Source organism: Capsicum annuum, chromosome 1 (assembly GCF_002878395.1).
Source record: "Capsicum annuum cultivar UCD-10X-F1 chromosome 1, UCD10Xv1.1, whole genome shotgun sequence".
NCBI classification, from domain to species: Eukaryota; Viridiplantae; Streptophyta; class Magnoliopsida; order Solanales; family Solanaceae; genus Capsicum; species Capsicum annuum.
In genome coordinates, this window is record NC_061111.1 from 160,202,498 (window position 1) to 160,228,728 (window position 26,231).

Below are 26,231 nucleotides of genomic sequence, written 5' to 3' on the forward strand. Positions count from 1 at the left end.
AATATAGGAGACACTTTTCAACATTTTATCAGAACAATCTCAAGATACCACAATCAATAGAAATACAATTGAACGTCGAGCTTATTCAACCTTGTGAAACAAGCTACAACGATGATAAATACTACTAATTGTTAAGTATTAACTAGTATATCACTGCCTAAACTAATTTAAGCATAACAAATAATATCAATATCGAGTATTAAGATATTACAAGTCACTAAATTTTAAGCAATTAGTGCTAATTAGCAAATATAGGAGACACTTTTCAACATTTTATCAGAACAATCTCAAGATACCACAATCAATAGAAATACAATTGAACGCCGAGCTTATTCAACCTTGTGAAACAAGTTACAACGATGACAAAATGGAATATGCAACTAGCAAAAATAACATAGGTAAGTCTTCCTCTATGCACATAAAAATAACAATACATTCAATAAATATTGGAAACAAGGAAAAATTTGGACTTCAATATTTTTTATTTCAAGTAGTGAAAAATTGGAGTAAAGCACAGTAAAAAATATTTCTGAATAATATGAATTTTTTGAGTTATACGAATTTGAGTGTTGTTGGAGTGGGAGAAGAGGGATAGGGGTGGGAGTGGGGGCATAAAAGTCGCATCTGTTATTTTCTGAAAAATGACTTTCCTTGGCTAATGAGGAAAGTCATTTTTCCTCAAATAAAAAAAAAAGTCATTTTAAAAAATATTTTTCCAATATTTTAATATAATCAAACAAGGAAAAATAAGAAAACATTTTACATCATACCAAACACACTCTTTTTGTCACGATCTTTTCCATTATTCCGCCAGATTCTGAGGTTCTGAGCATACGTTTCATTATTTGTTTTCTCTTCTGAATAAATTTATCATCATTTGTATAGTATTACGAGGAGAATGATTTTTCTTTTATCAATTACAAATTGAATGGGAAAAAATAATTTTTTTTGTATAAAAGTAAAAGTATTTTATATGTAAATAGAAAAGATATAAAATTTATAATAAATTTAAAAAATTGCAAGATCAAATCTCCCATATATCGTTATGGTGGTTTTTATTCTTGATTAGTTGTTTGTATAATATTGTAATGTTATAAAATTCCAAGCACCTTTGCATGTATGCATGTGTGTGCCAGTGCCTCTGTGAAGTATTCTTTTTTTAAAAAGAGAGAATTTTCGGGACCTTCCTATATCATGCTATTCCTTCCAAAGTACTTGTAATAATTTCTTTTTACAAGAAGTTGAATGATTAAACTTTCAACTTGAAGATGTTTTCTTTTATCATATGATATGTGAGAAAATTATAATGTATATTTTTTTAATTTATTTTTACTTGTTGTTTTTTGACATTGCACTCCCATTAAGAAAATAATAATTGGTATAGCGAATTTACAATATTGCTCTTATTAATTGATGTTTAGTATTTAGTAATATGTATTGAAAAATGATTTGAAGAATAAGCAATTAATATTAAAGGTAAAACATGAATTTTTTTCTTAATTTGTTAAAAATGAAAAATAAAAATAAAAATAAAATTAAGAAAATAGTGCCAAATAAATTCAAATTGAGAAACTAGTACTTTATAATTTATATATAATTTTGAATGTCTAAATTTTAAATTAGTTTGTTTTTTCTTAAATTAATCCCCTCCCCCGGGGCCAGATTAACATTAATCAGAATCCAATGGGGCCACAATGAGACCACAATATTCAATCACAACTCAAATCTTTTTTAACCTTTTTTAAGAAAGAAAAGAAAGCGGATGAAAGATTATTATTTTGTGGAGCTTCTTGCCTCTTGCTTAGGTATATTTACAGGCTAATCATGTGCACATTTGACAACTAATCTTCTTTAAATGAGGTTTAGGTATAACCATAAGTCAAAGAAAACCAAATTCACTCCAATTTTGTCGCGATCTTTTCCACCACCCCCATCAATTCTGAGTATCAATTATCTGCTTTTTCTTGTGATTGTTTTACTATTAATTAATCAGTCTGAATAGTACTGCAACTAGTAGTCTAGTACCATTCATTTTCTTGATTGATTGTAGACTTGTAGCATTATATTTGTACTCCCTCCGTTTCACAATAAATGAATTGTTGAGATATTTATTGGTGTTTCAAAATAAGTGAATCGTTAATTTTTTTTTTTCAAATTTAATCTTATGAACCCGCTGGTCCAACATACTGATTTGGTTTTTTGGGTAAAAGTGTACTGATTTGCTTGATGGAAAAGGGTAAAAATGGAAAGTTGTATTAAATTTATGTCTTTAATACTTTTTCCTTAATCTGTGTGTCAAAATCCAACAATTCATTTATTCTGAAACGAAGAAAATATTAAATTAGATGTGTCAGGGCGGCTCAAGAATGTTGGGGCCTAAAGCAAAGCTTTGCTTTACCAAGAGACTTCAAATTCAATTAGTGTTTTGTGTAAATACAAACATAAAATCTTTAATTTTTTAAAATAAAAAATATAGTATAAGTCTACTTACATATACATATATAAAAAAATTACATATTTGGAATCTATATAAAAAAATATTATAAGTCTATTTAGTTAACAATTTAAAATATTTTAAAAAGTCATACTAAAAGAAAATAATTGTCGACTCTTCAAATAGTAACTAAGACACATAAATTAAAACGAAAGGAATATTATTAGAATATAGATTAACCATGCTTGACTATCAATCACATTGACTAAGTAACTTTTTGTATAAAAATACCTTTCTACCACAAAATTTCAATCAAAAAAAAATTAAGAAGATACTCTTCAATTTTTCTTCTTAATTTTTTTTTTTAAAAAAAATTCTTTAAATCTCATTAATCCTAGAATGATTTATAACCACACAAATACTTATAACTTAGTTTTGATCTCTATTTAATTTTCTTTTTAATTTCTTAAATTCTATATCAAGCCAAACTTCATCACATATAATAATTAAAATAAAATAAGGCTTTACAATTTTAAAGGCCTCAAGCCATTGCTTCACTTAGGGTGCATTTGTTTTTTGTTTTTTTTAAGATTCAGACTTCTGAATCTGAATGCATATCTGAATGATTAAGATATTGTCTCTAGATCTGAAAACTGAATTATTAAGATTGTTTGTTTTTGCTACATCTGAATGTGCAAAAAAACTTTATTTGTATATATGATAAAATAAAAAATACAATTCAAATGAAAAATTAATCATATATTATATTATTTGATTGAGAAAAAAATATTTATGTTTGTTAGTGATAATGTGAATGGTTTATAATGGTGGTTGCAGTGACAATGATTGATGATGGTAATAAATAATGTTGGTGGTGATAGTTGTGATGGTTGGTATTGTAGTGACTGTTATGATGGTAGCGATTGATGATGGTGGTGGTGGTGGTGATGTGGCGTTGCTTGATGTTGGTAGTTTGAGGTGTTGATTGTATTGGCTAAAACATGAATGCATGATGGTTGATGATGTGTTGGGGCTAGTTGGAGATGTTGTTTGTTAGTAGAGATAAACTGTAGCGGCGGTAGTGGTTGAAGTGGTGGTAGAGGTGATGTTACTAGTGACAATGGTGGTGGCGGTCGAAGAATGTGTAGAGGTTGTGATGTATTAGTGATAGTTAATGGTGGTCCTAGTTGTGATAGATGAATTGATCGGTAGTAGGGATTGGCCAGTAGTGGTTGATGATGGTGGTGTTGTCAACGACGGTGAATATAATAGAATAATAGAGGTACTAGGTGCGGTAACGGCTGACAATAGTAGCTGGTAGCGATATTTGTTGTCGATGGTGATTGTGATGGTAAAGGTGGTTGGTGGTGGTGGATGGTGGTTGACAATGGTAGCGGTGAAAGAGGTTGTTAGTGGTGGTGATTGCTGATTATGAATAGAGTGGTGAATATTATCAAACACCAGAATATCTTTTCAGACCTATTAAGACTTGGTTCTAGATCTGAATAATTAAGACCTATTCAGACCTAAAATCTTAATAAAAATCAAATACACTTAATGGTATGAAGTTTGAACCATTCAGATTCAAACCTCCATTAAGTGCAAACAAATGAGGCCTACTTGGTCGTTGAGCCGGTCCTAAAATGTGCATGAGTCTATTTTGACTCTGAGGAGTTTGATAAAGTAAAAAGATTTTAAATTGAATGATCTTAAATTAAAAATATGTTAAATTTATTAAAATATTATTTAATCTCGTGATATTAAATATGCAATATGAAAGGTTAATAGTAAAAGTTGCTAAAAAAGACGGTGAATATTTTTTTGAAATGAACTAAAGAGGAAAGTAAATCAAATAAATTGAAAGGAAAAAAGTATAAGTATATATAGATTTTTTTTAATAGTACCACCAATAGCACGATCTACTCAAGAAATGAAATCCCTTGTCTTATTATAATATGAATAGAAAAAAATAATTTTTTAAATTTATTACGTGTAATAAAAATCTCTTAGAAAAGGAGATAAAACTAACAAAAAAAAGTAGAAAGCCATTTCTCTCTCTCCATTGCTACAAATGCAATTCATTTTCTTGATTAATTGTAGTAGTATTAATAAATTTTGCATGTCAGCATGTGTGTGTCTCTGTGCATTATCTAACCACTCTTCTTGACTTCTTGTACTACCATATATAAAAATGAGTGTATAGAAGAAGAAAAGCCCTGAGAACCCCACACAGAAAGGGGGAGAGAGAGGAACAGTTTCCTCACAGAAATCTCATGGAGAAGCAGAAGAGTTTCTCCATTAAGCCTAGAAGACTATGGCTTTTCTCTTTTACCATTTCACTTTCTTTAATCTTTTTCATGTTTTTCTCCATCTATGTCCTCAACCTTCCACTATCTACTCGTCAACAAACTCATCTTCACTTCAACACTACTACTACTACTACAGCCTCTTTGGGCCTCAGATCCCCCTTCAACATTCAAACTTTAACTGCTCTTCACAGAAATTACTCAGCAACCCAATTCAAGAACTCCATTTTAGTGAGTACCCATTTCAGTACACTTGAAAATGAGTCCCAAATTTCTAATATTTCAACATTTCAAGCGATCTTGGAAGATGGGAGTGTTAAAACTTCAACCCTTTTTGGTAACCGCTCGACCAAAACTGAAATTGTTTCTTCGAAGGATCTTGAAATAGTTAGTGTGAATAGTAGTGTTCTTACTTGGAAGCAGCAGAATGTGTCCATTACTTTGTCAAAGAAAGGAGAAGTTTCTAGTGATGTGCTCAAGGCGTTGAATAATAAGAAAGAATGTGATATTCCTAACGGGAAGTGGGTGTTTGATGAAAGTTATCCTCTGTACACAAATGCTTCATGTCCCTACATTGATGAAGGTTTTAGTTGTGAAAGTAATGGAAGATTGGATAAGAATTATATGAAATGGAGATGGCAACCTCAAGATTGTGACATTCCAAGGTAAAACAATAAAATCTTGACACTTTTGCCCCTTGTTGGTTCCTTCCTTTTTTGTTTTGTGTGTGGATCCATTGCTTAAATTGTACCCTTTCATTGTCTGGCTAATAAAAGAGTTGGTAAGTGTAATAAGAAAGAAAGACAAGGCCTGGTACACTAAGCTCCCGCTATGTGCCAGTCAGGGGAAGGGCCGAACCGCGAGAGTTTTTTGTACGCAGTCTTACCCTCCATTTTGCAAGAGGCTGTTTCCATGTCTCACTCATGTCACATGGCAACAACTCTACCAGCCTCTTTAGTCTTTACTTTTCCTAGCCGATATACATAGTTTATGCTATGGTTACACACGATTTTACACATAAGTTACATATATTATACATCTGCTCACTATTAATTAGTTTAAGCAGTTTGATGGGCCTATTTAGGTTGGTTTTTCGAAAATTTTAAAGATTCCTAGTTTATCATTTTATGATTTAGGTTCAATGCTACTCAGATGCTGGAACTTATCAGAGGAAAAAGATTAGTGTTTGTTGGTGACTCCATCAACAGGAATCAATGGGAATCGATGCTTTGCTTGCTAATGGGAGCAATAAAAGATCCAAGAAAGGTTTATGAGACTCGTGGCCGGAGAATAACCAAAGAGAAGGGCAATTATTGTTTCAAGTTTGTGGTAAATCAATTCAAATTTGTGATTAACTGAATATACTAAACTTGTGTGTTTTTCCAGTTTTCATTTCTTGGTGTCATTGTTGCAGGACTATCAATGTACAGTTGAATACTATGTAACTCATTTTTTGGTTCATGAGGGTAAGGCAAGAATAGGCAGCAAACGGGTGCAGACCCTGCGTATCGATACGATTGACAAAGGTTCATCAAGATGGAGAGGGGCTGATATTCTGGTCTTTAACACTGCTCATTGGTGGAATCACCATAAAACTAAAGCAGGGTAAGCCTTTTGGAAGACGTTTTCCTTGGGCCTAATTTAAAGCTACTTTCAGTTTAATACTCCTCCGTTTCAATTTGTTTGTTTTAGTTTTGACTTGGCTTGGTGTTCAAGAAAGTAAAGAAAATATTTGAATCTTGTGGTACTAAACTAAAGATAGGTAGAATGTACCGAAATATCATTTAATCTTGTGATCTTAAAATGTGGAAAGTTGAAATTAAAGAGTTGTCAAAAAAGGAAAGAGACATTCTTTTTTAACGGACTAAAAAGGAAAGTAAGGCGAACTAATCGAAACGGAGGGAATATATGTCAAACATAAATGGTCGGAATATAATCTGTTCTTTAAGGAGTTGATGTTGAAGTTCTTAGTTTAATGATCTGTTTTTGAGTCTTGTACTTGGGAGGACTAACTAGCATGTTTTTACGGATGTTTAATTGGAGAAAGACTATTCTTGGCCTCAGATGAGCTTAAATGGTGTGACATGATCAATGAGAATATATATAGCCGACCCAAACTTGTTTAGGGTTGAGCGTAATTGTTATTGTAGTAGCCATGATTTCAATGGGAAAATGAAATTATGATATCGTGATAGGATATCGAAAGAACTTGGCAATACCCGTTAATGAGCTAGATTATTTGTGTGGTGCACTCTGTCAATTTTTACAAGTTACTGGTTGTTCTTGTGCGCAATGGTAACACCGTGTCATAACAGGAAAAATTACTACCAGGAGAGGAATCAAGTTCATCCTCGTCTTGATGTTTCAACAGCTTTTGGAAAAGCTCTGACTACTTGGGCATCATGGATTGATAGATATGTCAATCCAAGCAAAACACAAGTTTTCTTCCGAAGTTCTGCTCCTTCTCATTTCAGGTATGCCTTAACTTGCTTTCATGTCACTGTCATAAGATTTACGACATTACTGGCTTCATGGCTTATCGCCCTCTTCTTAAATTGGACAGTGGGGGTCAGTGGAACACTGGTGGGCACTGCAGAGAAGCTTCTCAACCAACCCCCGAGACATACAGAGGAGAGTATCCAGAAAAGAACACAATAGTTGAGCAAATCATTGGGAATATGAAGACTCCAGTTACCTTTTTGAATATAACTGGTTTGTCAGATTACAGGATTGATGGTCATCCTTCTATATATGGAAGAAAACCTGGCACCTCTTCGCGTGTTCAAGATTGTAGCCATTGGTGTCTCCCAGGGGTTCCAGATACTTGGAATGAAATCTTGTATATGCATTTAGAAAGTAAAAGAAGGAAGAGTTTGGCTAACTGAAACTTCATTCTCAAATTGTAATTCTTTCATTTGTTCAGCATGTTTGCTAGGCTGTATATAGATGTGAAATCGAGGTTAATCTTTTGCTCTACCTATCTTGGTTTGTCAATTATCTAAGATGGAAAATGAATGTGTTAGTCAAATTTGAACGGGTTAAAATGGGTCAAATTCATACATCCAAAGTTTACTTCGATCGAAATGGATCAAATATAGGATCATAATATAATCCGTCCAACATGACACAACCTTTCATATGATATATCCTGTTACAACAATACGAACATAAGTTTCTCCCAAATTTTGATTTTGCTTATTTTGGACTGAATCTTGACTTGTGGTTCACCTTTGTACCCAAAAATCATAAAAGGGCTTCAAGGGAGAGCTGGTTCAAAAGCTAAATATGGTAAAAGGAAAAAGACTTATATAAACTGTATTATTACAAGACACCTTGTGTCCACAACCCAAATAATTTCCTTCACCTGTTCAGTTGACTAATATGTATACATGTTTCCTTCCACATTTTTCTGCTTATTCTTTTCATAGATGGATCCTCTCTCCTATCACTTCTTTGATGCCTTATTATTAGCACAGTAATATAATAAAATATAAAGGATCCCCACAACAAAGAAAAAGAAAATAAAGATCTTTTATGATCGTCTATAACACTATATCAAGCTTCCTACGTTCCTCCTCCATGTTAAGCACTCCACAATAAGATAGAAATGGTTACGTTACAACCATTGAGATAGTCTGATACTGTCCCAATGAGATTATTGGTGTTTCTTTGGTCGACCTTGAGGTGCTGGTGAATCGTCGCTCTTTGTGCCCTCAGGTTTCCTGGCCCATATTGGTGCTTGATCAGGACCATAACGATAGTCATAGAATAGCTCCTCACTAGCTTCGATACGTTCCTTTGCAAATATCCCAACTCGATGATCACCAGCAACCAGCATTACCTTAAAAAATGTTGAATCAGCAACAATGAAGAATTTTATTGAACTCTAATACATAGGATTTGTATGTACCTTCGCATAACAGTTTGGGTTTGATGAGTGATTGGCAAATTTCAGCTTGTCTCCCTTCCGATAGGCATCAAGGACATACTGTAATAAAGAGATGAGCGCAGGAGATGAAATGTTTATCAAAGCTTATAAAATTCTCTAACAAGTTAGCTTAAGATGTTAAATCAATACAACTTCTAGGTTACAACTCAGTCATATTTGTAAAGAACGAAATAATACAGTAACCTCAGTATCAAAGAATTAGGATTGAATTGATAAAAGGAGCACAACCCTAAGAGGAGTGTTAGTTAACTGCCTTAAGTTATTAATTTCATCATTCTCTCAGTTGAAGAAATCGGGCATTCAGGTTAAAGGATCTCAAAACTGAATGACAAGCATATCTGGAGGACATTACGGGTTAATAATTGGATATTTTGGAATCGAAAATTGTAATGCACCAAATTCACAATTGAAAATGAGTAACAACATGTAACTAGACATCCTAGATTATGGACATAAGAGCATTTACCTTTTAAGATTCAGATTTCACAATACAAGGGAATATTAGAATCTCAGATATCAGCAGTTCTCACCTGATCGTTCAAGTCAAAAAGGAAAGACGAATTTGCACGATCATATATCTTCCCCCGTTTATCTGCTTCTCGGTGAGAAATTAATTCACCAGTATATTCTCCCAGGTAATCATTTTTGTAAACAGGGTTCTAGGTGCCAAAAAGAAAAAGAGAAGAAGATTAAAGTTATACTTTATATCACTAACTTAAGAAGAAAGTGTTTCACATAGGAAAATGGCTTACCTTCAGAAAGGCTCCCCATCCAGCAACATCAGATTTTCCCAGCAGAATCTGTTCAGAAATGCGGCAAGACAGATTGGAAAAGGAGAGAAGGAAAAAGACAATTTTAACAGCAGTAGTAACTGAAACTCCTAAAATATCTGACCCTTTGCTGCTGCCGTAGGAGGAGCCTCATGTTACCACATTGACCTTCTCCTTGCCTAGGAGGCTCACCCAATGAGCCATCGCCACAGCTGAAAAGTGTGTAAATATTTCAAGAAGCAATACATGGGTGAATTAAGAGACTACAGTTTAGTTTTCAACTACATAATTTTTTAAAAGCAGCATGAAGACGAGCACTTCAGCCTTGTGATGGTTCTCTTACTAGAACTTGTGCAAAACTTTGCAACACAAAAAAGTCTGTCAAGATGCACAAGAAGTAAACGGGATCAGCACTACTAAAGCTCAGTATCTGCGACTTTGATGAGATTGGAGGAATAATAGTGCTTGACTTCTTAGCATAACACGTCATTGAGATGAAACACTCACAAAGATGCATAACTACAAATATCATTCTCTGTCAGCTAATAATTTGTAAAGAAAACAGAAAATTGAGGCCTTTGTTTCTCTTTCTTAGTGTTTTGGTTGTCCATGGGGGTGAGGGTTTGAAGAAAGGAGGAAGGTTCTTCATAAGGCGATTGGTCAAATAACTCGCACGACTACCTAGTCTCGGGATTACTTGATCACTGATGGTGTGACAACATTTCCTAGATGTTAAAGTTCGTGAAAGTAAATATTACAGGGAGTTGCTAAATGGTTTTGATACTAGAACTCTAGAAGCATCATTAATTCATCATATATTAGAAACGCTTTGGGAGACTACAACTACCATGAGTGTCCAATAAAATTTGAGTAGGGGGTGCAGGTTGGGGTTGCAAAATTAGCCCATGAAAACATAACATGTCATATGGGCCGGAGAGTTAATGACCAGCCTATTTATATTATCTAAGCCCATTTTTGACCGGCCCAAATTCAATTCATCCAAGAGTTTGGCTGATTTCGGCCAAATTGACTAATGAGAAACCTTGTCAAAACATTTCTTAATTGTTGTTGTTTGATATGTTATATATAGCTATAATAAAGGAAAAAGGTTCTATTAGTTTTATATGGTAATTAAACTAATTGTAAGGGAAAAAAATTAAAACTTGGTGAGAGCTGGATGGGTAACCTTATGACCCATTATTTAACTCATCTTGATGCAGACCATCTCAACCCAAGTAATCTTTGACCCAACCATTTATTAACTCAACTCATTTTGACCCGCCAAATTCAGCCCAACCCGTCCATTTGACATCCCGACTTTCGAGAATCTATTTGCTTACATATATAGGTTCACGTAGTACCTTGTTGATATTTTACAGTTAACGTCAATATCATAATAAAAACTTCTTCTACAATCACTGCTTTATTTTTCCACCTTATCTCTCTTTATCTTTCAGCCAAAAAAAGCATTCAATTAAGCTAAAAGTATTCTTTTGGCCAACTCATTTATTTTCTTTTGACAAGTCAAATGTCTCCCCGTTGATTCACCCTCAGAAGTACAAATATTTAAGCCATTTGGCTACCCAAAAGTCTAGCCATCTATCTGAAAAAGATCTGCATAAAAAAGAGAACATTTGAATCTAGTCAGCCAAATCAGTATAAGATTGTTCTTCCCCTTACAACCTATATCTTTTTAAATCCTGCTTCTCTGGAGTTCTTCCTGTTTAGTTGTACTCACAGCATGAAGACTTCATATACTTCAAGTGTCAAGTACATTTCTCAAAAAACTTGATTATCCAGAACGATTCAATTGGTAATTACTAATTAGTGTAAATCAGCATTTATGATGAGCCACTAAATGTATCTGCAATGGCATGAGTTAAGCCCAATTTAGCAACATTTACCTAACCCAGCAATTGCGGCAAACATCAGGATCACATTCACGTCCAGCAGCAAAACATGGACATTGTCTGCTTCTGCATTGACTCTTTGCACAATGGCATCCACGGAAACGATTTTTACAGCTTTTTGAGCAGCTGAAATGGAAGAAGAGATATTAGGAGAGATGACAGGGACCTGAAATATTATCAGAAAATGAACAAATGAATTCCCATCTATCCTAAGTAAACCAAAAACAAAAAAGAGTTAAACTTTTTTTAACAACGAACTCCGTCAAGGACATCGAGCGGCAGTCTTCTTTCACATATCAATAAATGCAATTGAGGACATAACTGTTCTAGTTTATTAACTCCTGTTCAACTTTACTGTAGTTCAATGCATGGTAAATGCAACAAAAGTTGATACACTGCACCACTCTCATATGTATTGAGCACATGCAAAGCATCAAGCAGAGAGCCATCAATGAATTCAGGAGGAGAGGAGGGGTGCAAGAGAACAAGCTTTAAAGGGGGCATGGACGTAGTTAAAAGAGAAAAAGAAGAGAAAAAGGTGAACTGGAGAAGCATCTGACTTAACAAGTCAAAGACGAAATCCTTTACTGACAAATTCAAAAGCTAAACATACCCACAATACTTTTCACAGCAAGTACCATTCTGCAAACAAGGACAATTCTTTCCACACATCGGCTGGCATCCACATGGATTATACTGTACACATGATTGATTCTTTCCATCGGCCATTCTTCTCCAGATCGAGGGATGCCCAGAAGATTTTGAGGAATACTTCAGCTTGCGTGTTCTGCCTCTTCTACGAAGAAAACGTGATTTTGTCGAAATGTCTGGCTCCTAAACAGCCAAAAACATTAAATTAGATGGATATACACCATGAAGGAAGTAACTCAAACTAATCTAGGAAAGTAGAATGCTAACAAACAAAAATCAGTTGCTTGAGTATTTTCAATTCCAGCAGCACCTTATATGGTAGTATGCTCCACTTATAATCTCATATATGCATCAATTTCCGAAGAAGAGGATCCGACTTCCTCAAATTCCTAAAATAAACTTGTGCAACATTCTGTGGTTCAAAAATGAACTAGAAATAATGCTCGACAATATGATTATTCCTTCTGCATGTGAAAATATCTTGTTACGGCCTGAGAAAAACCATTTTTTTTTCTGATGAAGTAAGAAGAGTTCCATTAGGATGGTGGGAGGAGATTCAGAGCATTTCCCTGTCTTGACAGGGCTGCATCAGGGATCTACTCTTAGCCCGTTTTTGTTTGCTTTGGTGTTGGATGTGTTGACGCGGCGTATTCAAGAAGAGGTGTGGTGTATGCTTTTTGTAGACGATGTAGTTTTGATTGATGAGACGCGGGGTGTGTGAATGATAAACTAAAGGTGTGGCGACAGACCCTTGAGTCTAAAGGGTTCAGGTTGAGTAGGACCAAGACAGAGTACTTGGAATGCAAGTTTAATGACTTGCAGCAGGAGGACGACGTGGTAGTAAGGTTGGATTCCCAGGCAGTGTGCAAGAGGGGTAGTTTCAAGTATCCCGAGTCCATGATTCAGGGAAATGGTGAGATTGACGAGGAGTCTCCCACCGTATTGGGGCAGGATGGATGCAGTGGAAGCTCGTCTCAGGGGTGTTGTGTGATAGGAAGGTGCCGCCTAAGCTTAAAAGCAAATTCTACAGGGTGGCAGTTCGTCCGGCCATGTTGTATGGAGCAAAGTGTTGGCAATCAAAAACTCTCACATCCAAAAATTGAAGGTGGCAGAAATGCGGATGTTGCGTTGGATGTGTGGGCTTACTAGGGATGATAGAGTTCGGAATGAGACCATTCGGGAAAAAGTTGGAGTGGCTTCGGTGGAGGACAAGATTCGGGAAGTTCGAGTGAGATGGTTCGGGCACGTGATGAGGAGGGGCACGGATGCCCCGGTTCGTAGGTGTCAGCGGCTAGCATTGAATGGATTCAGGCGGGGTAGGGGTAGGCCGAAGAAATACTAGAAAGAGGTGATTAGGCATGACGTGGAGCAGTTGCAGCTCACTGAGGACATGATCCTAGATAGGAAGATCTGGAAGACGCGAATCAGGATAGAAGGTTAGGGATAGTTTGGGTCGTTGGGGTAGGGCAATACTGGGTGGGTGTACTTTTCTTATTATGCCACATTGTTGCATGCCTTATTATGTATTTGTTTACTATTCTTTGTTTATTATCCTTTGTGGGTGGATTAGTTATGTCTTTTCATCTTTTCCCATGCTTTATTTCGGATTTAATTAGTATCTCGTGTCGTGAGCTGGGGGTCTATTGGAAACAACCTCTCTACCTCATCGGAGGTAGTGGTATGGACTGCGTACATCTTACCCTCCCCAGACCCCATTATGTGGGAATACACTGGGTTTGTTGTTGTTGTTGTAAGAAGAGTTCCATTAAACGCATCAAGAAGATGCAACAAAATTACAAAGGGGAATGACATAGGAGTTTGCTCAATTACAAAAGATAGCTTAATCTACATCTACAACTAAGGAGCAAACCCCACAAAAACCTGTTCACAACTAGTTACAGGAGCCTGCATTGCGTAGCTAAAAAAAACATTGCTTTTTTTTGAGAGCAAAAAGCTATCCCATCCTTGTGTAAAATAAAAAAAGAGGGTACAGAATGTTGGAAGGTAGCACCGCCTGCTGCTCCAAATATTTATAACAGTAGAAATGGTCTCATGAACACCAAAGGATCCATAATGCCTTTTCTTTTTATTGCAAAGCTGATAGCTTGGAACAGTCTGTTCAGAGTACTTTGTCCAAATTATAGACTGGAATTAGAAGTCTGTCCTCTAGTCAAGTACTTTAGCTCTAGATATATATTTTTTTTTTTGAGAAAGGTAACATAAACTTCAGCTCTACATATATTTGTGTGAACAAGATAAGTATACTTTTTGTATACAGGCCAAGATTATACTACAAAAATTAAAAATAACCTTTCATGAATTAACTTTTTATAATTATCGCACTAAAATATGGGTATGAAGTTTAATGCAATGTGATGTCTGGCTTATTGGGCTAACCTTTTCTTTTGAACTTCATCCTTGGATGTAAGTCCATCGCGTGGTAGGGAAATCTTTTGCCATTTTAGGATTTATAAAGAAGACTAACAATCTCATTCAGAATATCCTTCTCCCTGGATTGAAAAATATCACCTTAAGGAGTATTGCTAAAAATACAAACATCTTTTCACAGTCCCAAACATATTAAGTAGGTAAAATATGTTCTAAAATATGCTGTGTACCACAACAACCCCTCAGTCGTTTCAAGGTCTGAGGAATATGAAGATTCATGTATTACCATCTTTGGGCCAAAGCATCAAGTAAATGATTAGGCACGAAGAGGAACACAAACCATGTAATCCATGCCATCTTTCCCATTGTCCTCTGAAAAAAAGCTTGTGGAGCCTCCACGTAGTGCTGCTGCTCCATTATCCATGTAAGAGGATACCTCCATACAAGTTTTCAAGCCAGGAAGTAAGTTCCTAGCAATGAGGCAACTGCAATGTATGAGATATCTGTTAGAGCTCACACACATTGACCTAACAATCTGATTTGAGTATATCACTTGATAAAATATAGTCCGACAACAATCTGTTACCAACACTTAATTAAATCCATGTACTTAAGAAGCACGACCAAGTGGGGGTAGGGGTTAAATATGATCTGCATAAAAAGAAAAAGCAGATTTCTCAAAATAGAGGGAGTAGTGAGCTCAAGTATGGTGTAGCATTTATCCAGGTGATCCGTCATGGACATGAAAAAAAGGACTCTCCTAAAATGTAAAAGGATCCTGGGAAGGCCAGCAAAAAGATGAATGCCCCCTACTTTCACTTCTATGATTGACTGATTGCTTGATACTGAGGAAAGTTCAGCAACTAATCTTGGCATAGAAAGAAACAAAAACTTTGACTAGCCAACATATGGCCTTTTATACAAAGGAATATCACAGGTAAAGTGTGAGCTAATAAAATATCCTCGAGTTCAACGCTGCCTCATTTCTCACAATAATACAAGTGAAAAGGATTCCAAAAAACATCTAATCACCCCATCGCCTAGATATTGTTTATTGCCAAAAAGATATCAACAATTCTTTTGTAAAATAGAATTCAACATGGAATGAGTTCCCAAAAAATGAAATACAGCTAGGCCATCTCCTGTTACATAGCCCACCGACCAATTCATAATTCTCTTAACTTTCAACTATCTGGAGTTGCCCATGGTTTCTCACAAGAACATGTGCCCTTTTGAGTCCGAAGCTTAATCAGCTCTATATGGCTGCTCCTAAATATGGTGCCAGATGGTACAAGAGTAGTCAATCAAGACATGATATATGTGTGCCAGTAGAAACATATAAAGTACCTCCATCGGAAATTATTACAAGCAACTATAGAATGTGGAGAATAATGAGGATTGGTTATCTGGAAGCCCCAGGAAAGGATTGTTTGAAATTGGTGGGAGACACAAAACAGATAGCAGCATATACATATGGAAATCCGTATTTAAGTACAAAGAATGTGGAGCTTTGGATCTTAAAAATGATTTACACATGTCAGCTTGGTAACACTAGTGCCTGTAGCTGGAAAAGAAGGGCAGACAGTTTCTATTTCTGAGTCTGACCTATCATTGCACGCGGAAACAGCTTCTTGCACAAATGCAAGGTAAGGCTGCGTAAATGGTTCCTTCCCCTGATTCATGCATAGAGGGAGCTTAGTCCACCGAGCTGCCCTTTATTCGGACCTATCATTGCATGGGGACGAAATAGATTGCATGGTCTGTAAAGTTTAAGGATATGTTACTACTGACCTGAGTGCTATCAAAAGCACCAAGTGACATGTGAAGACTCAGAAGGACTCCTTTTGTTTTTACCATCTAATCTCTCACTCTCTGGTCTGTTGTCAACGAGAAACAACAAATTACCAGATGATATCCACATGGAAAGAAAAAACCTAGTCTAACAATTTTTTGTTTAAATCTAAAAGAAGGTATATGTTCAATTTGGAACAGTAGGTTCAACCTTTTTCATTCACCTGGACATGCATTTCTTACCACTGATGACATCGACCTATTTTAATGTGAAATAATTGTAATTCTATTATTAAGGAAGAACCAAAATTAACTAAAATCCATACCTATTTCTCCCAAATATCTCTATCCCTTTTGAGTATAATTCTTTCTCTAGGGGTTTCCAATCTGGTAGATTTTTCGAGTAGGATGCATGATTCACAGTTTCCTTTTTAGAGTCCTCTGTGTCATTCCTGACTTTGTCCCCGGTCTTATGCAAAGAAATATCATGATTATAGCCAGACTGGTCTGGCTCTTGTGAATGTGATACATAATCATTGCTGATAATAGATATCCCATTGCCCTCAGGTCCATCTTCTGCTGCCACACTAACAGCAGTAGGGAGCGACAATTTCCTCCTCTTACAAGAAGAATCTTGTTGGTCATCCAAAACCAGATCTGACTTCTCGAAAGTTGTTTTTATAGACTCTGATACTCCATGCTGCATTTTGCTATCAGTGTGCTCGTCTATTGTGACAACGAAACATGCACAAGTGGAACCAACAACAGGTAATTCAAATGTTATAGACAAGATGAGAAAATATCAGCAAAGTGATCTGTTATCAGAAGTGTGAATTTTCGCCACCTGTGTCTCTAGTTCTCTTGATGACCATAGAACTACCTCCCACTTCTGAAATGTGCTTTTCTGACTCCTCCACTGGATCTACAGTTGAACATTTAGTCTGGTTTGCTTCACCTTTTACCTAAAACCCCAAAATGAATTTCTCCCACATAAAAAGCTGAAAGTGAGTGAAAAAAGAAGGGGGGACAAAAAGCAGAAGAGCAAGTTAGCAAATGATAATAGCAGTCAGAAGCAGTGGCAAGTGTTACCAAAACTGAACTGATTATGTAATATAAAGGAAAATTTTAAAATCAAAATGGAGGTTCTAAGGCCTAGAAAAATAGATGTATTTTATGACCATCAACTCCACGGCATAGTAGGAAAGATCACTTGGCATTCGATGGTCCGAAAAGCTAATACGAAAGTTGTACGTTAAAAGCAGAGCTGCCAAGGTACTTACTGAATAATCTAAGCTGCTTAGTTGAAAAAGTTTAGGAACTAAAATACTACAAATATTCCAGACTACCTTAAAAACAAGATTTATCTTAATATAAACCAAATCAATGACACACTGAGGGGCATTCCTAACTTAAGAAAGTGCGATCTCCTTGTTTGTATACAAATGTCTAAAGAATACCTTAAGATAACACTGATCACCGCAAGGTTTCCCATCATCTTCAGAATCAGAAGAATAGGTCTGCTTTTCAACCTGCCAAATGAAAGGAACTTTTAGATTTGCATACACAAATTCAGTAGAAAAAGCTGGATGAGCAATTATACTTACAGCATCAATAAGAATTTGTGAACAGCCATGCAGACGGCAGTCAAACACCTGTTTAAGTACAGGGGACCAATCAAAAACACATTAAACTTCTGTTTTACAACAACAACAACATACCCAGTCTATTTCCACAAAGTGGGGTCTGGGGAGTGTACGTGTACGCAGTCCATACCACTACCTCAGAGGTGAGATAGAGAGGCTGTTTTAAACTTCTGTTTTAGTTTTAACAACAAAAAATTACACGTTTCAAGCACATACCAGACAGCGGCGACAGAAAAGGTTATCAAAAGAATCCAAAGCAGCAGTAAGGCTTTTGTCCAGAAATATTCTCCCCCCAAATCCACTGTCCCCAGAATCTTTCAAACTTTTGCCGCTTGTATCTTGATGTTTTTGCCTAAGCACATTACAGTGCTCCTACAAATCAGATAGTATACAAAATGATTCCATAGGTAGCCACCAACAAGATAACCATGAAAGATAGAAATACATGTGTCAACATATGAGCAAGCCCAAACACACATGAATGAGGTAAACAAAACATCCAACAATTTCATTACCCAATTACATCACTAACTCAGTTTACCAGGATTTCGGAAGTGGTGCCTCCGACATAATGGGTCAAGATGTCAAGAACTTCTTCGTTGAGCCCAAACTCCTGTGAAGCCATCCTACAGAATCCCAAAAAATGAATATAAGATGGCTCTGTGAGCCACAAAAGGAGAAGCAAACTGACAATTACTGCAAAAATGTATTTCCTATCTGAAATCTGCAGGCTGCAGCTATACCCTTTCTATTCAGGGAATTACCAGCACTAAATGCTAGCAATTTCCTCCAGCTGGCTGAATATAGGTAGGATATTCCAGTTAACTGCTGGTGCATGGAAGATTACATAAGCATACAGAAAGCTAACTATTCTATCCAAGGGAAAGAAGCAGCATAATATGCCCAGGTTACTATGGCAGGGGACTGGGGATAGGACAGGATAACAAATCGTCCGTCAATCAAACAACTTGGAACAATCAAATCAATTCCCTTCATACCAAAAAAGAGTGACTCATTTGAGGTATGCGATAACTAGGGTATTCCTTCTTCTTTTCTTCAGTCAGGAATTGTCCCAAGAGTTTAATTCTATTCCATCTATAGAGGCTCCATAGTAAGATGTGTTGGGTTGTAACAATGGGAGTATACAAGACATACATGGAAAGACATCTATTTTATGTTTGACTCATTATTCTTATGAAATCTTCAGGTATGTTTTTTTGAAGTTGAAAATATTTCATGATTAAATTGAAAATGTATAAATTTTTCAACTGGCTTCCGCGGTTTATTTGGTTTTCACCAGATGGTCAGGATGCATTATACGGGTTTGGTTCGTTAGGTTCTAGTAGTGTGTGGTTAGCCGGTCATGCGGACTTGAGGCATGACATATACAAACTTTCCCTATGTAAGCACTAAGCATTAGTTCCGCAACACAGATAGATAAATAAACTACATCAAATGCAATTCTCCAAAGGGTGTATGGTCAGTTTTTCTCTCCAACATTGAAGCAAAAATCTGTTTTATAAATGAATGGAAAAGGGCTAATATTTTACGAAGTTGTAATACATACTGTATTATCTGAACTCACCAAAGAATTTTGTCCTCCCCCTCAGAAAAATGACGTTTCTCTTCCTCTGGTTCTGCTATGTCTTCCTCACTGTCACTACAGATTAGTGCCTCGCTGCTACCATGCTGGTCATAATATATCCGCCTTCTCCCAACCACTGATTGGTCTTCGGCCATTCTTTGATTTCTGTGTTTTGTGAAGAAGAATTGAGAGCAAAGAGCAAATAAAATCCTTATTTTGAATAAGAAGAAAGTATAAACATATAGCATCAACTCTTGGCCTAATCGAAAACTCAGAAGGTACATTACATAGAAGCTAAAGAAGAGTAACTGGAGAAGGCAAGATGAAGAATATTAGCTTCAATGCATGATAATTGATGAATGATACTGCTGAAACTAGTTTTCCCCAAGCCCCAACTTTCTCCAAGCTAGTATTAAATTATGGAACTGCCTTAAGCTTCAGAGTGGATTTCAGCTGTTGAGGATAACTAATCACCAAATAGATATTTAAAAAAAGGAAAATAAATCCATGACAAAGGTCAAATGTTCTATCTCAAGCTTCTCATGAAAGTGTTGTGTCCAAAACAAAATATGGAAAATAAAGAAAAAAAAACAAATTTTACTGCTTATAATTAAGTCTTATACTAGCGAAACGGTAGATTTCAGGTTCACAATATATAAAAAGGCTAACCAATGTAGCTAGCAACAAATTTAATATTTAGAATTCTTTCCTTAAGTGTGCCCTCTTCTATGGACTTCTTCACAGTATTGGACTTGATATAATTATGATTATCACATACTTATCTAGAAAGATCCAAGTGGTATATGGTGGAATGTTCTCAGCGAGGGGAAGTCTGGCAGTTGTTGAAGATACGACTTCCTCTCCATTAGCATAGTCCCTGTCTCCTGAACCTGGAAGAAATCCACCAACTTTGCAGAGGGGATTTGATATTCTTACAGAAAGCATTTTACCAGTCCCAGGGTTCTTCATAGAATCACTCCTTGATGTAGCCAGCAAGAGAAGTTCAGAAACATGATTTTCTAGCTTCCTTTTGTTCTCTTCATGTTTTTCCTACAGAACAACAAGCATGTCAGATAATCCTTTCCCCTTTCTTTTAATTATGGTTTATCTTTTTGGAGGGGCTTTCAAGCCACCATTCATGCTGTGCCCCTCAATTGAATGGAATTTTGTAAGTCTAGAAAATACATATGACATAGCACACCACAGTCACTCAATGAGGACCAAGCAGTGTTTTGGACGGCGACAGCGGCAAGGCAATCGCCTGTTGAAAGTGAGATGACAATTAATACCAAAAAATTAAAATATATAGCAATAATATATTAGCAAACATTTCAAGTAAAAAACTACAAATAGATAGTAGATATTAAAAGTCTAGGACTTGAATGACTCAAGACTCAACAGTCAACAACAATTACATATCACCGAATCTCTTTGGTCCTAATTCCATCCAATGTCCTTTTGTTTGTTACTATTAGATTGAGACGCAGACGCCATTGAAATTGTTGTTAATGATCAAACAATTATGATATTAATTAGTACTCCCTCCGTCCCATTTATGTGGCATAGTTTGACCGCGCACGGAGTTTAAGAAATAAGAAAAGACTTGGTGATGTTTAACAAATTGTCCTTTATCAAAAAATGTACTATTACTATCTTTAACAAGTGGGTTCTTATAAGTGGGACCAATAAGGGTAAAAGTGGAATTGTATCTTTAAATAGTTTTTAAATAGTTACCAAATAAGGAAAGGTGCTATTCATTTTGGGACGGACCAAAAAGGAAATGGCGACACATAAAATGGGACGGAGGGAGTATATTATATAAGTTATAAGAAATCAGAAACAGTAAGTATTATGTCTACTGGTTTGTGAGTGTCTCAGTGTGAAAAAAAATTTGGGAAGAAGTAAAATAAATCAGAGGAAGAAGAGAACTGATTTGAAGAAGAAATCAGAAGAAGAAAGTAGAAGAAAGCAGAAAAAGAAAAAAAAAGGAGTTATGTACCAGTCGCCGGAGTCACAAGTCGCCCCGCTGGAGTTGCGAGTCACACTCGCAGTCGCCTTTCTCGTCTCGCAATGGCAGCAGTCGAAGCAAATATGGAAATAAAAGCCCTAAAATTACGTTTTATCCTTAAAACCCTAACTTAAAAATATTAAAAACAAAAGGCAGCGCCTTTCTCGCCTCGTCGCCTTTCGGAAGGTGGCATTTCCACGAAGGCATATGGCGACGTTGCCTCGCCATTCGCCATTGGCGACATGGCGCTCGCCATTAATAACACTTGGAACAAGAAAGTTGATGTTTCCTTTTATTGGGTCATATAACCTTCTTCGCATTCTCCGTTTCAAGCACAATTATTTTATTGATGTTTGGTTTCTCCTGTGCCGAATAGTACCAAAGCCATAATATCACCATCCCATAGAATCTCTCTTCCATGCTAACAGAAATATATTTGATAAATCAAATTCTAATTACAATTTGTTACCTGACCTGACTCTATGAGTATGCATTGATCATCTCCTCCTTAGGATGAATACTTAAATAGACAGATTTTATGTGTTTCCTTCATACATGTATATGCATATATCTGTGTTTCCCTCATACACGTACATGCATATATCTGTGTTATTATCTAAACATACATGTCAGCAAAGTGACAGCCCGCATGTTTAATTGTACACTTTAAAACTTTGAGACTTGGACTCAAAAGTCTTCCAACTAGTAAACTCAAAAAAATAGAAGTTAATCACTAATTGCTTTGCTCACAGAAATTTCTTTTTTGAAAAAGGGGCAGCTCAGAGCACTAAAGCTCCCACTATGGGTCCGAGGAAGGGACCGACCACAAGAGTCCGTTGTACGCAGCCTAATCTTGCATTTCTACAAGAGGTTGTTTCTAAGGCTTGAACCCCTTACCTCCTGGTCGCATGGCAGCAACATGCCATGTAACTTACCAGTTACTCCAATTGCTTTGCTCACAGAATAAGAATTAAAAACCAAAGATCTTTAGAAAGCAAATATTCATTTGAGAGCAAAGTTTCCAATGATGTTCTGCATTAACTAAGGTATGACTGGACCAAACACCATTCAACAGAAAAAGAGAAAGAGATGAAAGGTCATTTGGTACGTGGACTAAATTATCCGGAGATTATAGTCCCTCAACTAATTTATCCCACCGCATACCAAAAATCCTGAAGATTGTATCAGCGAATATTTGTGTGCTTGCCATGACATCAGCAGAATACAATTTCAAGTTTTGAATAAAAAAAATCTAGAAAATGGAAATACAAAAGAACTAGTACCCTGACTGAAAGAATTCTGTCCTTTTGAATTTGCCTTTTCAGCTGATTGATTCTGTACATTAGAGATGCCGAACAATCTCCTTCATTTTCTCCGTCTGACTTCTGCCAATTTAGAAAGATAAAAGTTTTCATCCATGCATAATTAATCAAAAAGCAACACAAACAAATACTCGACTATAATTGAATTGGAAACAAATTGAAGTTCAGACCTCAAGTAAAGCCCAAATTATCTGATGACATCAAACAACAAAAAGGGACACATAAAGAGGGGAAAAAGAACACATAGCTCATAATTTCATTCAACAAGTAAGGTGAGGGCAATAGATCATTAGCTAGATGAGATTAATTTTCAAATAGACAACAACAACAATATAACAAGTGTAATCCCACCAAGTGGGGTCGAGGGAAAGTAAAGTGTACGTAAACCTTACCGCTACCTTGGAGGTAGCGACACTATTTCCGATAGACCCTCAGCTCAATTTAAGCAAATAGACATAGTAGTAAAACACAATCAAAGAAACATGTAAAAACACACAATTTTCCTAATTTACTATTAGTTCCTTACACTTTCCCCTGTTTTCTCAACAATTGAAGCAAGGAAAATCACCAAGATAAAAAAAAAACAACATGTTTCTCTTCAACAAAAAATCATTTTTTTTAAGAATCCCAAGTACCCAACAACCACACAAGAAAAGATCAATAAACAAGATGATCAGACAAAAGGGGTTGCAAGAATTAGTCTAATTTAATGAATTAGCAACAAGTGATTAAAAACACAGAATGAAAAAAGGGGATTGACAGTGGGACTGGCCTCAGAATCAGGAGAGGTGGAGCTGGAGGAGATCATGGAAGTCTTGTGTAGATGACAAATTTGAACAAGAAGAATAAGGGGTGTAATGTAAGTAGCGTAAGAGGAGTGAGAGCAGATTACGTGGGTAGAGAATGCTTATTTGACATAAAATCCGAATATGATACTACTACTTAGGAAAAATTAAATAAATAAATACTCCGCTACAAAAGAATTTTAATTATCACAAGTTACTCTATTAAGAAAAAGAGTTAATACATAAAAATAATCTTAAACTTGACATTAAATTATAACTTTGATATTAAACTTTAATAGTGCACAAATAGGATCTTTAATAATTCAAAACCTGAACAAATATGACATCCGATTTTATAACCCCATGCGTGAGTCTCTCGCGCCTACGTGGAAAGGTCCAATCACATGGTGTCACGTCGTTAAAAGGGCTGACTTGGAGAGAGGTCATATTTGTGCGATTTTGAATAGTTAAAGATCATATTTGTGCACTATGAAAGTTTTATTTTTTGTGTTAAAACGATGTCGTTTTTATTATTATTATTATTATTATTATTATTGTTATTATTATTTTATTTATTTTATTTTTTTTTTATAGTAGCAGCACCTAAATTTTTTTTAATTTAAAAAAATTATTATTATTATTTTTTTAGCAGCAGCACCTAACTTTTTTTTAATTAAAAAAAAAACAGCCACTAGTACGAATCAAACCCACACAGTAGGCTGAAGGAAGTGCCCAAGAGGAGTAAATAACACAACTAGGCTATCTAAGTACCTTGTTTCATGTGGTTCAACATTAATATACGTACATAAATATACATTTTCTATCTTATATATATACAAAGTAATTTTTTTACGAGGTGGTTCGGGTAAACCCCATGGCAACCACATAGGTCCGCCCCTCGTTAATTTAATAACGTTAATTTAATAACATCGTTTAATTATGTTAATTTGATAATGTTAATTTAATATACTGCTACTACTATCCTTGATAACATTAATTTAATAATGTTTTATTAAAACTATAATTTTTTTTATAATTAGTATAGTTTCATCTTTAATTTAATATTTAAATTAATAATATTTAGATATATTATATAACTTAAATTCGTCCTCTGCTTTATAATATATACACATACTCGCTCGATTTTTTCATATGAGGCTGACCCGCCTAATTAATAAATCTTCAATATTGTTCTTTTTCTGCAATGACAAAAGAAATTAGATGTCATTTTCATCTTTGAGCCGAAAATAATGAAAAAATAATAGTGAAGAGTCATTTAAAGGTCATATTTGTGCAGTTTTGAATAGTTAAAGGTCATATTTGTTCACTGTCAGAGTTTAAAGTCATATTTATGTATTATGCCCTTAGATTTTAAGCTGGACGGGCCCAGTTTTGCATGTTGAACACGCGTTTTGCCACGTAGAATTAGAGGTCATATTTGTGCAATTTTGAATAGTTAAAGGTCATATTTGAACAATGTCAAAGTTTAAGGTCAAAGTTATAATTTAATATCAAGTTTATGGTCATTTTTACGTATTAACTCTAAGAAAAACTTCCTAGTTACTATTTCCTAACTAACATTTTAAGAAATTCGTTTCTCGATACGTGTTTTGATTGTGGATGTCAAATCGTATAATATGATTTATTTATTTTGTTAAATAACATTTGAATCTTCTAAAATGAACAATCAAAATTTATCTCACTTAATATATACTATTTAATATAGCATGTCTCAACTCTCATCTAATACTTTGTATAGATAAAATTTTTGTGTATGACAAGTTTTATTTGTTTTGTAAATTGATTGGATAATAATTAAATATGTTAAGATTTATTTTTAACTTTATTTAACTCAATAAAATAAAGAAATTCATGTGAAGCATAAATAGGTGAAAGGAGGCTGAGAGAGAATCAATACATCTGAATTTGTACATAACGAGAAAAGACATAAAATTACTCTTAAATTTATCCACACAATTTATTTTAGATCTTTAACTCCACGAACGATTATTTATTCCCTTAATAATTTTATAATGAATTAATTTAACACCTAAAGCTAACCTGTCATTAAAAAAAAAAAGAAAAATATATAAAAATGCGTGATTCTCATTTTTTTTTTAAAATAGCCCACTAATATATATATATTAGAAAAATAAACAAAAAAACTCCCCCCTAACCTCTATTCCCAATCCGTTCCAATTTCTCCCAATCTCCATCCTCTTTCTCCTCCTTCAACCTGCGGCCCCACCCCACCCCTGTTATTTAGGGCTGGACATATTTTAGTTTAAATCGAAAAATTGAAAAATCAAATCGAAATTTTTTAATTTCGGTTTGTTTTTTTGACTTTTTGGATCGGTTTTGGTTTTCAATTTTTAAAATTCGGTTAAACGATTTGGTTTTCGATTTTTCAAAAAAAAAAATTCAGATAAACCGATTAACCGAAATTATATAAATAATTAATAATATATATATTTTATTATATATATATAATATTTAATATTTAATATATAATAATATAATATAAATATATAATAGCAACCCTAATAACTAATAAATAATAGCACGCCACATACAACTAACAACATACATCAATCCAAAAGTCGAACAATCGATCGAACCATAGACCGTCAGCGAGATCGTCGTTTGTACAACAACATCAGAGCCGGCGATCAGACGACCATTGTGGGCT

At 35.1% G+C, this 26,231-nt stretch overlaps 2 protein-coding genes across 2 annotated transcripts; one reads left to right on the top strand and one right to left on the bottom strand.

Moving 5' to 3' along the window:
- The first annotated feature begins 4,443 nt into the window (after nt 1–4,443).
- Nucleotides 4,444–7,716, top strand: LOC107840801 (protein trichome birefringence-like 6). The gene is made up of 5 exons (XM_016684730.2): nt 4,444–5,405; nt 5,877–6,069; nt 6,155–6,345; nt 7,056–7,214; nt 7,304–7,716. Exons 1-5 carry the CDS (start codon nt 4,708–4,710, stop codon nt 7,623–7,625), a joined length of 1,563 nt encoding a protein of 520 aa, XP_016540216.2. The 5' UTR covers nt 4,444–4,707; the 3' UTR covers nt 7,626–7,716.
- A 310-nt stretch (nt 7,717–8,026) lies between these two features.
- LOC107840794 (histone-lysine N-methyltransferase EZA1) lies at nt 8,027–23,686 on the bottom strand. Its single transcript, XM_016684717.2, has 18 exons — nt 23,530–23,686; nt 22,719–22,820; nt 20,206–20,477; nt 19,428–19,592; nt 18,384–18,468; nt 18,059–18,214; nt 17,804–17,851; nt 17,657–17,728; nt 17,044–17,161; nt 16,526–16,925; nt 14,749–14,893; nt 11,983–12,203; nt 11,364–11,495; nt 9,584–9,671; nt 9,442–9,489; nt 9,220–9,348; nt 8,651–8,728; nt 8,027–8,581 (listed from the first exon to the last, which is right to left on the bottom strand). Exons 1-18 carry the CDS (start codon nt 23,563–23,565, stop codon nt 8,396–8,398), a joined length of 2,481 nt encoding a protein of 826 aa, XP_016540203.2. The 5' UTR covers nt 23,566–23,686; the 3' UTR covers nt 8,027–8,395.
- Between the last annotated feature and the right edge of the window lie 2,545 nt (nt 23,687–26,231).